Raw genomic sequence first — 14154 nt, 5'->3', positions numbered from 1 at the left:
CCTGGGTTCGATTCCCGATGCCCATGTAAAAACAAAAGATCAAATTAAACTTAGCCATTCCTGTTAAAATGTTAGATAAACATTATAATACACCATTAAAGTATAATTTTCAGGGGCCACAGGAAATTAATAATTTTAACATAGAATTTAAAACAACAGCAAATAAATCTTTAAAATCTCTAGTACTTTACCAGATGCCAATGAAATCATAAGCTGAGAGAGGGTATTTTTTGAAGTTTTGTATATGTTAATATTAGGAAATTTATAACACACTTAACATGTTTATGTACGTATAGCTGTGGTTTTGTGCAATAAACCCGTAGGTAGAGGCTTTGGTGTGATGTTCTGCTGAACTTTTTTTTTTTTAAAGATTTCACTGTAGAATATGATGTACTGTTTTTGTAATTCAGTAATCATTTGACTGAAGCTAACCATTGTAACTTATGAAATGTAGAACATTTTTAACAAAAGTGTAAAATGTCCTTTCAGGAATAGGTTTTATGAAATTATGTCCAACCGAACAATACCTTTTTGCATTTATAAATTTACATTTTAGCAGCCCTCCTGATCTGTTGGTACAAATATGCATCTTTCTGACTGTGGCGCATTTTAATAACCTTTGAGAGATGATTGCATTTTTTATGCATGCATTTTAGTTCACTTTTTTGTTACCTATTTTCATAGGATAAGGAACATGGCTGCATCATAGGATAAACAATATCTTTGGTATATTGCCCCATGATTACAGTCTTTCTAGCTTCATGAAATGATTTACTTATGACCAATTGTGATAATGCTCAAGTTAAATCTGAGAGTTATAAATATGGAGTTTTAATAAAAAATGATATTTTGCTAAAATAGATTCTATAAAAATATGTATAAATATATGATATAAATAATTTAATATGTAATATAAAGGAACATCAATATAAAAATAATTAAGTACATCAAAATTCTTCACAAAACAGTATCAGAAGTTATCGGAAAGCAATGACAATACTATATAATAATGCCGTACCTCTTCACAAGCATATCTACAAAATAAGATATCATTTAGTCTTAATTTCAGAAGCGTCTAGTAGTTACTTAAGTAATACTACACCAACGATTTCATTTGCATCATAGCATGAAATCAATTAACAGGAATTTTTCTGGTGTCATTTATTGCATCTTTTAAATGTTTCTGATTTATATCAGACTGAGAAAAAAAAATTCCGTTCCTTAAAATGCTATTTAAATTAACCTTGAAAGAAATCCAGACTTTCATGGAATTCATGTTCAAAGGATAATCTGTCCAAAAGAGATTCCCTCTCTAGGGGACAAATTATACCAGCCCCTTGGGAAAGTCTCTGAATTCTTGAGGATAAAGTGGGTAAGGAAATGTGCTGCTTTTTGCTCTCATTATATTGTCTGTACACTCTGACCAATGATTAATACATATCTGAATTCATAAAAATTAAAAACTGCAATTGACAAAGACATTATGAACAAGATTAAGGTAATTACAGACTGAGTGAAAGTATTTGCAACAGATGTGTTCTAGTTTGCTAGCTGCTGGAATGCAATATACCAGAAACGGAATGGCTTTTAAAAAGGGAAATTTAATGAGTTGCTAGTTTACAGTTCTAAGGCCGAGAAAATGTCCCAATTAAAACAAGTCTAAAGAAATGTCCAATCAAAGGCATCTAGGGAAAGATACCTTGGTTCAAGAAGGCCGATGAAGTTCAGGGTTTCTCTCTCAACTGAGAGGGCACATGGCGAACACAGGGCTTCTCTCTCAGCTGGAAGGGCACATGGCGAACACGGCATCATCTGCTAGCTTTCTCTCCTGGCTTCCTATTTCATGAAGCTCCCTGGGAGGTGTCTTCCTTCTTCATCTCCAAAGGTCGCTGGCTGGTGGACTCTCTGCTTTGTAGTGTTGCTCTCTCTGAATCTCTCTGAATCTCATTCTCCTTTTATAGGACTTCAGAAACTAATCAAGACCCACTCAAATGGGTGGAGACATGTCATCCCCTAATCCGGTTTAACAACCACTCTTGACTAAATCACATCATCCAGGGAGATAATCTACAGTTTCAAACATACAGTATTGAATAGAGATTATTCTACCTTTATGAAATGGGATTTATATTAAAACATGGCTTTTCTTAGGGGGCATACTTCCTTTCAAACCAACACAAGATGTAGCAGATAAAGTATTCAAATCTAGAATATATAAAGAACTCTTAACAAAACAGGGGAGATAAAAATCCTCAGTAGAAAATGGGAAAAGACAATCCATAGAAGAGGAACTATATAGGGCCAATAAACCCGTAGAAGAATCTCAACCTTCCTAGCAATGAAAAACATGCAAATTAGAAACACATGAGAAAATGCTTTTTGCTAATCAGTTTGATAATATTAAGTGTCTGTGAAACTATACCAGGCACTTTCATCCATTGCTGGAGGGTGTGATTTGACATTACTACTTAGAAAGGCAGTTTGGCAGTTAGTATCTACTAAAATATGACAGCTACAGACCCAATGTTTTAGAAGTGTCTCACTTTTTATACTACACCCTAAAAAAAATTTACTTATGCACAAGAAGGCATGTTTGGATATTTAATCATTTCAGCATTTTTCATAACAATAAACAGTAAAAAAAATTTTTTTGACAGTAAAAATGCTATAGCTATAAACATTGACAATTATTTAAATATAATAACAACTAGGAAAGAATTAAATGGAGTGTGCTATCTTCATACTATGCTGCAGTATGAAAGAACCATATCTGTATGTATTGATCTGGAATGCTAAGACCCAGTGTGACAAAAACGATTTGCTAAATAATGCATAACTATGTTTGAAACACACGCAAAAATAGTACTCTATATTTTCTATGGGAGCATGTATATAAACGTATACAAAAAGAACTAGAAGGATACACAAATGCATGAGATCATATATTTGCCTAGAGAAAGATTTGGAAGGATACACACCAAACTGGTCTCTTTTAAGGGCAAGTACTAAGAGTAAATGGACTATGGAATGGGTATAAGGAATTTCAGCCTGATCTGTAATATTTTGTTTTACTAAGAAAATGTATTCATGTAATTTGAGTAAATGTTTTTTACATACAGTATTGTTATGCAGACCAACAGCAAAAAAAAAAGTATAATCATGCATATGTTCTTTTTCTAGAAGCCTATTAGTAATGGTCTTCCCCCAACACCTAAAGTGCATGTAAGTAATAAATATAATACAAATTAGTTTTTCAAACTAAACACAAAGAGAAAAAATTGTTTGATGGTTGATTAGATTTTTTGCCTGTTTGAAAGAACCTGAATTATTGTTGGAAAAAAAAAATCTATGATTGCTAATTTGAATATTAATTGATTACATCTGAGAATTAACTTTTCAAAATAAGATTATAATACACTATACATTTTAAAACCCCTGATTCAAAAATTTGTAACATCTTATTTGCGGCTATGGTTCTTGTTCATGGATTGCAGTAGTAAATATTGTTAAGATGTCATTTTTATCCAAAACAATTTACAAGTTTATAACAGTCCCATTCAAAATTCTAACAACCTTCTTTGCAGCAGTGGACAAGCCAATCATCAAATTTATATGAAAGGGTTGCCCCTTTCTGATCTCACTGAGAGGTGGGGCGAGGCTAGGCAGGCAGGGTTTTGTGAGCAGACTGGGCTGGTGGTGCTAAGTGTCGATTTGTTCGTGTGGATGCTGAGGGTCGTGGAGGTGGAGCCTCTGCGGCCCTACAACTGGAATTGTCCCATCCTCTCCCTGTGGGCTTTTCTTTTTCTGCAACCGCATTTTAAGCCTCACTGTCCACGACCATAGATGACACGGTACCTGCATCTTCCTGTCCTGTGTTCTGCTCTGCCCAGCCTCTTCTGCTCCTGCCTCTGAACTCCAGGGAATGCTAAGCTTCTATGTTAAACCCTCTGTTCCCTTTCCTCTTTCCCTTCAATCCTGTCCCCACCATCACCTCAAAAATGGAAGGAAAAAAACTGAATGGGGAATGCTGACTGACAAACCACACAACTTCCAGAGGCTTCGATGTCTGTTCTCTGGGTGTTTGTTTTCACCTCTTAAGCACCACAGTTATAGGGCCAGGTTACAGACTACTGGTTACCATGTTGATTTTTAACCTAGCGTTCTTTTTAATTGTGTTACAATTTTTCATAGGGGAGTTTTGGACAAAATGAAGTCACTGGGGAGATCACTGCCATTTTTACACACTCCATTTTTTAAAAATAGAACTGACTAACCACCACAACTTCTTATACGATTGGGATATGAGCCAGAGTTTTTAAACCAACAAAACTACCTGTAACATAAAAGACAGGGTTTGGGATTTTGTACAATAATAAAAATACAGTATAGCATATGTCTAGGGAAGAACATGGTATATAAAATTGTAAAATACTGTTCTAAATTATTCAGGCCTGTAGTTTCCTTTATTGGAGCCCTCCATTGTGTAGCTGAGTAGTTTAAATGCACACAGTGTCGTTTATTAAAGGAACCAGTGCATCCCCCCTCCCCAGGTAGTTGGTCAACTGTGGACTTTGTGAACTGTGTTTTAAGATCTTGGGGCTTTCACTCTCTATTTCTACTTCTATTTCTGTGTCTTTTGATCTCTTTCCCTAATGCTTTCTCTTTCATTGTCTCTTTTTTTCAATCTCTGAATCTTACAGTTGCTCTCTGAGTCTCATTTTTAAAAATGCACTTTTAGAATGGGAAATGACTCAGATCTTGCTGTGGCATGGGGCCTGCGCATTTCTGATGTGAAGCACATGATGCTCTGTTTATTGTAGAAAGTGACTATTTGTTTTTAAAAATTGTGTAGGAGAGGTGATAAACAGAGAGAAATCTATGCTTGTAAAGCATACAGAGGTTAATTTTACTTAATATAATATGACTAAAACTTATTTTCACTCTGAGAAATAAATGTTCTAATGGGCAAAAAAAAAAATTATATGGAAGGGTAAGGAACTCTAAATAGCCAAAGCCATCTTGAAAAAGAACTAAGTTGAAGGACTTACACTTCCCAATTTAAGAACTTATTACAAAACTACAGTGATCAAAACACCATGGTACTGGCACAAAGACAGGCATATAGTCCTCTGGAATTGAATTGAGAATTCAGAAATAAGCTCTCACACCTATGGCCAGTACATTTTTGATAAGGGTACCACGTCCATTCAATGGGAAAAGAATTGTCTCTTCAGCAAATGGTGCTGGGAAAACTGGATATCTAGGTGCAAAAGAATTAAGGTGGACCCCTTCCTTACACTATAAACAAAAATTAACTATAAATGGATCAAAGACCTATATGGAAAAACTGAAACTATAAAATTCCTAGAAGAAAACATAGGGAGCCATCCTTAGGACCTTGTGATAGGTAATAATTTCTTAGAATTTGCATAGAAAACACAAGCAACAAGAGAAAATAGATGAATGAAACTTCTTCAGACTTTAAACTTTTGTACGTGAAAGGACCTTATCAAGAAATTAAAAAGACAACCTACAAAATGGGAGAATATATTGGGAAACCATATATAAGAAAGGGTTTAATGTCCAGAATGTAAAAAGAAATCCTACAACTTGGAAACAAAAAGACAACCCAGTTAAGAAAAAGGAAAAAAGACTTAAATAGACATATCTCCAAAGAAGATATACAAATGGCAAATAAATACATGAAAAGATACTCAATGCTGTTAGTCATTAGGGAAACAAATCAAAATCACAATATGATACCCTCTCACACCCACTAGAATGGCTACTATTTATAAAATGAATGGTAGATGTTGGAGAGGATGTACAGAAATAGGAACACTCATACATTATCGGTGAGAATGCAAAATGATGCAGCTACTGTGAAAAACAATTTGAAAGTTCCTCAGAAAGTTAAGTATGGAATTACTGTTAAATCTGGCAATCCCACTTTTGGTATATATCCAAAAGAATTGAAAGCAGGGACTCGAACAGATATTTGCATACCAGTATTCATAATGACATCATTTACATTTGCCAGAAGATGGCTGCAATCCAAATGTCCATCAGCCCATGAATAAACAAAATGTGATATATACATGGAATGGAATATTATTCAGCCTTTAAAAAAGAATGAAGTTCCAGTACATGCTACAACATAGATGAACCTTGAAGACATTGAATGAAATAAGCCAGACACACAAGGACAAATTCCTTATGAGCTTACTTACATGAAGTAAGCAGAATATTCAAATTAATGAAGTCAGACTAAAATGCAGGATACCAGGGGTGGGGGAGGGGAGGGGAGTGGGGAATTTAATGTTTAATTGTTACTGAGTTCTGTTTGGGTTGGTAGGAAAGTTTTGGCAGTGGGTATTGGTGACAGGGACACAACTTTGTGAATGTAATTAACACCACTGAATTATATATCTGAAAAGGAATATAAAGGAAATTTGGGGTTGTATTTCATTTACTACACACACAGAAAAGCAGCCGGTAAAACTGTACAACCCAAAGAGTGAACCCTAGTGTAAACTGGGGGCTAAAATAAATAGTGTAGTTATATTAATATTGCTTCATCCGTGTAACAATGTTACCACACTTACTCAAAGTGTTAATAATAATGTGAAAGAAGGGATTATATGGGAACTCTGTACTTTCTGCATGATTCTTCTGTAAACCTGCAACTGCTGTAATTTAAAACAAATTGTTTTAGAGTCCAAGTAATTTTAAGTTAATATTGATAGAACTATTTTCACTGCTACAAATCTATAATCCAAACCCTTACATAATGCTAGTGTAGAATAAATATGTCCATAGTTTTTCTACTTTTTACCTCCCAATTCTACTTTTAGCCTTTTAACTCTCCTTTTAAAAATTAGTCAAAATCCAAATAATTCTACAGTATCTTACAAAATTTAAAAGTTCCATTGTAGAAGACTCCCAAGTCCAGCACAGCTATATGTACAACAGGGACAAAACTTCCTCTTTGACTATAAGGTAAAACTCTTACCTCAGGTATGCAGTTTGGCAAGGAAGAACTGATAAGAATAAAATGCTGGTTAGGATGTAAGTATACACATTATTTTAAACTTGGCTCTGACTTGATTATTTCCTACTTCCTTTTGTCATTTGGATTTCTAGGAGTCAACAATACCTTAACATGGGGATTTTGGTAGCTATCTTAAAAGGTAATTATTGGAAAAAAGTATTATGCAAAGTCCCCTGGGGGACTGGGGAGAAAGGAGGAAATATTCAACTTCCCCATCTGGGGAGTTCCTGATAGTCTCGCCTCCGGCAGTGGAAACAACCAGTTCAAAGGCTGAGCCTCAGTTGGGGCTCTCTGTTGGGGATCGCCCCTATGAAGCTTATTCCTGCAAAGGAGAGGCTAAAGCCTACTGATAATTATGCCTAAAAGTCACCCCCAGAGAACTTTTGTTGCTCAGATGTGGCCTCTCTCTCTGAGCCAACTCAGCTCAGAGAGAGAGAGCCCTCCCCCGTACATGGGACATGACTCCCAGGGGTGGGAATCTCCCTGGCAACCTGGGACCGAACTCCCGGGATGAACCAGGGACCCAGTATTGTGGGGATGAGAAAGCCTTCTTGACCAAAAGGGGAAAGATAGAAATGAGACAAACGAAAGTCTCGGTGGCTGAGAGATTTCAAACAGAGTCAAGAGGCTATCCTGGAGGTTATTCTTACTCATTATATAGAGATCCTTTTTTTTAGTTTATGGTGTATTGGAGTGGCTGGAGGGAAGTACCTGAAACTGTTGAACTGTGTTCCAGTAGCCTTGATTCTTGAAGATTATATAAATATATGGCTTTTACAATGTGACTGTGATTGTGAAAACTTTGTGCCTGATGTGCCTTTTATCCAGTGTATGGACAGATGAGTAAAAAAAGGATAAAAAATAAAAGAGAGAGATAAAGGGTAAAATTTAGGTAGATTGAAATGAGAGGGAGGGGTAAGGAGTATGGGATGAATGAGTTCTTTTCTTTTTATTTATTTTTCTGGAGTGATGTAAATGTTCTAAAAATGATCATGGTGATGAATACGCAAGTATGTGATGATATTGTGAGTCATCGATTGTATAATATGATTGGACTGTACATGTGGAGATATTCCTCAGTAAAAATATTTTTTAAAAAATAGGAAATAACACATGTCAAAAAAAACCTTCATTATGGCTTTTAAAAAATAAGGTGTTATGTTGAAAAAATGCAGCCATTAAATAGAATAGCTTCTGAAAAATAAAATTTGATAGAGGAAAAAAAATAATTATTGGGAGCAGTTACATGGTACAGTTTACTATTACACAATAAAAGCATTTTTTTATTGGTCACCTACCACCTGATGGAATTGCCAAACTGAGTTTTTTTGATATATACTAATAGCTTATAAATAATGTTTGATGAGTTTCTGTGATTAATAAGGAAATTTTAGAGTTCAGTGTTTTGATTATTTTTGTTAATATTTTTAATTGACTATTGTCTAGTGACATATTCTGTATGTTAACTCAATGTTCGTGAAGAAAACATTCCTGCTCTTTTAATTTCTCACATTGCTGTTCTTTTAATTTAGCACACGATGGCAAATACAGAAATTTCCTCTGACTGAAAAAGCTGACTAAACAGTTTTTCCCCAAGCTGTTGGTAGTAAAAATGATTAAATGAGAAAGCTTTCACATACCTTAAATATATATTCTATCCAGAGCAATCGTTTCAAAATTAGTGTTTCGCTCTTTTAAAATATAATGTAAAGTTAAAAAAAAAAAAGACAGTATAAAGATCAAACGAGTGATATTATCATCTCATTAAAGGGTATTTATTATCTGAAGGATTTGTAAATGAACTTGATAAATATTAACATCAATGAGTAAAGCTTATTAATGAATCTTTCCAGGAAAATTAATCAATTTATACCAAAAAAGTAGGTCTGTATGTTTTGTGATTCTAGTACATACATGAATTTCAAGCAGCCATATATCTTTCACTTTGTAACATTTAAATTCAACAATACTGTCTTCAGGCTCATGAAACAATACAAAAAAATTCACCTTTGTAGAATATTATTTCCTTGTTACCATGGAATATTGTATTGGTTTTAATGTGGGGTTTGTAAATATTATTATTCCTTTAAGCAAATTATTGTAGATAATTGATTGCTCTTGGTGCCTTTTTAGTTGAAGAGATAGGAAAATTTTAAAAATTTAAAAATTAAAATTAAGATGAATTAATTTTTCATTTCTCTTCCTCTTTTATCAGTTGACATTGTTGTGCGTGAAACTTTGTAGTTAGCATGTTAGGCAAATGACTATGATTTGGTACATTTATTTCTGTACATTTAAAGATAATCAGAATTTATATTTACCATCTATAGTCTCTTACATTAAAATAGATAATTAAATTTCATGTTACATTTCAGACTTGTTTGTCATTGTTTCATATTGGTTATTCTATGTTTTTCCAGATGGGTGCATGTTTTTCAAAGGTTTTTAATGGATGTCCCCTGAAAATCCACTGTGCAACATCATGGATAAACCCAGATACAAGAGGTAGTACTGTATATTTTTATCAGATAGCTTTCTAATTTTAAACTGGGGGCCTGAGAGGATCTCTAACCTTAGAAACGATCATAATCAGAATAGTTGTTATTAGAAGCTAAGGACTTGTTTGTGCTACCTCTCTTGCTGTGTATCTATATCTTAATATCTATTTATCTATCTAGCTATATAAGATACACAGAGATACACCCACATATGTGTCCTTACTGAATCTTCTAAAAATCCAACAAGGTAAGTACTTTTATTTCACAGGTAGGGAAACAGACACTCAGAGGTTTGTTTTTTTTTCACAGCTAGGCAATGGTAGAGCTGTGGCTTGAACCCAGTTCTGTCTGACCACAGAGTTTATTCTGTTAATCTGCCTGTACTGATCTTAAATATTGAACAATTTAGGAGCCCTCTAGCATTCTAAATTGTTCTCAGCATAGTTCAGTTTAGTTTAGAAAAGTTCTTGGCCTGTTCTCTTAAGTCATCTTAAAAATACAGGTCAGACAGGACCATGGCCAGGCTTCTAATCTTCTAGAAAGCGTTGAGTACACTAGCAGGTACCCAGGTTAAAGTATTTTAGTACTCAGAATCAATGGATTATTTTTGTTCTTTCAGATCAATACTTGATATTTGGTGCTGAAGAAGGGATTTACACCTTGAATCTTAATGAACTTCATGAAACATCAATGGAACAGGTATGTTACTTTGTATTTTCCTTTTTTTCTTTACCCTTTTTAAAAGTTATAAGTAGCCGATAGACAAAGAGGTTTCAGTTCTATGATTTGCTGCCTCTTTTAAACATACAAACCTTGTGGAACATATTCTTTATACCAGGTACTAAAAACAGATTAATAGAACTAGTCCTTACCCTTGAGAAGCTCACAGTCTAATAGAGGAAACAGAAACATGTGGTGTAGTTTACAGTAGAAACCAGTGGCTACAACACTCAGTGGTAAGTGCTACACTAGAAATAGGTGCAAGGTACAGGACACATAGACAGGAGTCACCAGCACTTCCTATAGAGAGACGAGAAGAAGGGACATTTTAGATGAACCTTAAATGGTGATGAGTTTGCCAGACAGTCAGAAAGAGGATATACATGAAGGCATGGAGTTGTTAAGCAGCATGGTAAGCATGGGGAACCACGAATGGGCAGTTTGACTGGAGTTAGACTAGTGGCGATAGATGGAGCTGGGTGCGTAAGTAAATGCCAGACCCAGAGTTTGAATACCATGCTGATGATCAGATATGTATTTTAGAAACACCTGTTTGCAGTGTTGTTGTGGGAGCTGAGACTAAAGGCTGTGATCAAAGGGTGAAGAAGTGTTGAGAAGGAGTAGAGGTGGAGAGAATAGAGAGGAAAAGATGAGGTTTGAAATTGTATGGAGACATTCTTGGTTGTCAGCAATGACTGAGAGGAGCTTTTGGCATTTAGTGCCTAGAAGCAGAGAACACTAAACAACCTGCAAAAGTGCTGATGTGATCTTGCTACTGCTGCTGATATTATTAAAGCTGATTCCAATATAAGGATTCTTTGTGCCAGACACTGTACTGTTAACTTTTTTATTGTATAATATAACATATATACAAAGCAAAGAAATAAAAAAGCAAAAGTTTTCAAAGCCCTCTTCAACAAGTACTTACAGGCCAGATCCCAGAGTTTATCATGAGCTACCATAAGATCCTCCGAAAATTTTTTTCTTTTTTTGTGAAAAATAACATATATACAAAAAAGCAGTAAATTTCAAAGCATAGCACCACATTTAGTTGTGGAACAGATTTCAAGAGTTTGGCATGGGTTATAAGTCCACAATTTTAGGTTTTTTACTTCTAGCTGCTTTAAAATACTAGAGACTAAAAGAAATAGCAATTTAATGATTCAGCAGTCATATTCATTTGTTAAATCTTATCTTCTCTGTATAACTCCACCATCACCTTTGATCTTTCTGTCCCTCTCTTTAGGGATGTTTGGGCTGTGGCCATTCTGAATTTTTCATGTTGGAAGGGGCTGTCAGTAATATGGATAGGGAGATAGAACTAGCTGATGTTCCGGAGAGGCTGGGCCCTCTAGGTTTCAGAAATTCCCTGGTCCAGGGACCTACCTGGAGGTTGTAGTTCCTGAAAAGTTACTGTACTGCATGGAATCCCTGTAGAATCTTATATATTGCCCTAGGTGTTCTTTAGGATAGGCTGGAATGGTCCTTGTTGGGGTTTGGCAGGTTGTGATAGGTAGTAGTGTCTAACTGAAGCTTGCATAAGAGCAACCTCCAGAGTAGCCTCTCGACTTATTTGAACTCTCTCTGCCACTGATACTTGATTAGTTACACTTGTCAGATACTGTTTTTAAATATTTTACATATATTAACTTAAAAATCTTCTGAACAACCTTTAGAGGTAGATTCTATTATTATTCTCATTTTACAGGCAAGGAAAGTGAGGCACAGAAGGGATCAGTACCTTGTCAAAGATCTCACAGCTTGTAAAGAACTGAGCTGGGATAGGAACCCAAGCTTCACCACACTGCCTCTCCTAGCTGTGAAGCTCCTGTTGAGAAGCACTGGCCCCCCAAAAAAATTAATGGGCTAGAACTGGACAGATTGAATGACCAATTCAACGTGGAGGTTGAGGAGAAGTCTATGTTGACTTGAGGGCTTTCAGCTTGAATGACAGTGTGAAAGACAGTGCCACCAGGCAGAGCATAGTATACAGACGCTAGTTTGAAGGATGTGGTGAGGCATTCAGTTTGATTGTGTTGAGTTTTTGGTGCCTGTGGTTTGCATAGCTAATTCTCCATTATTGGCATTTATGTATTACCAGTGGCAAAAAAAGTCCGTAGGTAATGATAATTTCTTCATAACCAAACATTTCCACATTTTCTCATCCCAACTTTTTTTTTTTTTTAACATGGCCAGGCACCAGGAATCGAACCCGGGTCTCTGGCATGGCAGGCAAGAACTCTGCCACTGAACCATTGTCAAACCGTCCCCAACTTTTTTTAAAAGCAGATTTTCTTTTTTTGTATATATATATATCTATATTTATTGAGATATCTTTGTGCACCATACAGTCCATTCAAAGTATACGATCAGTGGCTCACAATATCGTCACATAGTTGTGTATTCATCATCATGATCATTTTTAAAACATTTGCATTACTCCAGAAAAATTAATTAAAAAAAAAAATTCATCCCTCTCATTGATTACTGGTATTGTAGTCTACCCAACTCCTTTTTTTTCTACCCCTTGTCCTCCCCACCCCATTATTTATTTTTTATCCTTGTTTTTTATTCATCTGTCCATACTCTGTTGAATCAGCCAGAAGACTAAGGCATAGGCACTCCATTTTACAGATAGGAACAGTGAGACACAAAAGGTTAAATAAATTTCCCATTTGGAAATCAGATAATCTGAATCTAGGCAGGCACACCATACAACCTACCCTTGTAGTTACCCTTGTTAACTGTTATATTATTTTGTTAAACTGATTGATTCTAGAGGAAATAGACATTAAAAATCTAGTAAAGCTTATAAGTTTTAATAAATGTGGTTTAAATGAAAATCAGAAGTGAAACCTAATGCTAATAAAATTTTATATAAGTAATTTTCTCTTGTCCCTATATTGATAATATGAAAGGAATTTGTGTTTTGCCCTAGTAAATTTACATATGCTTGTATTAAATAAGAAAACCTACTTATTTGTATATAGTCTCATAATAGTCTGTTGATTTGGTACTAGAGGAATACTTTTTAAGTATGTATATGAAAATAAACCCAGTTTAACACTGAATTAATGAAAAACCACTTTCTTGCTGCTTGGGGACATGTATAGCTCTATGGTCTGGGATAAGTTGTTGCCTCTTTCTCTGCCTGAGTTTACCAATATAGCTGTAGATTACCAAATCTCTCTTGAATTTTTAATGAAAAGCATAAAGTAGAAATGTGTGTTGATGTCCATTCAGTCTGAAGTGCAGCTACAGGCACACTTTCCAAATTAAAAACTATGTGGCAATGCCGTATTTTCCAAATAGATGAAACAATCAGGTATTACTTAAATTATTATTTCCATTTTATTTAAGTATTTTACTTTGCTGCTCCTCTTTTATTAGAACTTAATTTACCATTTCTCTCTTAATTATTCAGGGCCATCAGTGTGACTGTGTGCTGTAATGCAGTTATGTCCTCAGAACCTTGATATGTTGCATCATTTGTCTCTTCTCTCCTTTCCCTGTCCTCATCCAGTCTATTTTGGAATAACCTAGTAGGAATTGCCAGAGCAAACCCAGCAGGCAGGCTTGTTTTTAACAAGTGCCCAAGAGTGCTGCCAGTCCAGGGACTACTTTGAGAACCTCTGATATTTATAATGAAATGTCCTAGTGAGAGTACTTTTTTCCTTCAGAATATATGGACTGTATTCTATGATATTCAGTTTTCTTTGTCCTTAATACTAACCACTGTGAAGTTCCCAGGAATGCCTCTCAGTTCTTATGTACTAGATTAGTAACAAATTCATGGATATGTAGTAATCCTCTATGATTTATATTTTTTCATCTTATTCCCTAAGCCTTTCCCCCCACCCAACTTAGTGTCTTCACATCCTCTGT

General features: G+C 35.1%; 1 protein-coding gene across 4 annotated transcripts in view; it reads left to right on the top strand.

The window, feature by feature from the left end:
* MAP4K3 (mitogen-activated protein kinase kinase kinase kinase 3) overlaps nucleotides 1–14154 on the top strand; it is a 210672-nt gene that overhangs the window by 166572 nt on the left and 29946 nt on the right. For all 4 annotated transcript variants that reach the window (XM_077134037.1, XM_077134040.1, XM_077134038.1 and 1 more), the window contains 3 exons: nucleotides 3181–3222; nucleotides 9472–9556; nucleotides 10169–10248. In XM_077134037.1, the coding sequence (XP_076990152.1) occupies nucleotides 3181–3222; nucleotides 9472–9556; nucleotides 10169–10248 (207 nt within the window). The remainder of the gene's footprint in view (nucleotides 1–3180; nucleotides 3223–9471; nucleotides 9557–10168; nucleotides 10249–14154) is intronic.

Source organism: Tamandua tetradactyla, chromosome 17 (genome assembly GCF_023851605.1).
Source record: "Tamandua tetradactyla isolate mTamTet1 chromosome 17, mTamTet1.pri, whole genome shotgun sequence".
Lineage (NCBI taxonomy): Eukaryota > Metazoa > Chordata > Mammalia > Pilosa > Myrmecophagidae > Tamandua > Tamandua tetradactyla.
The sequence above is the reverse complement of the archived record's forward strand: the minus strand, read 5'-3'. Positions and strand labels throughout refer to the sequence as shown.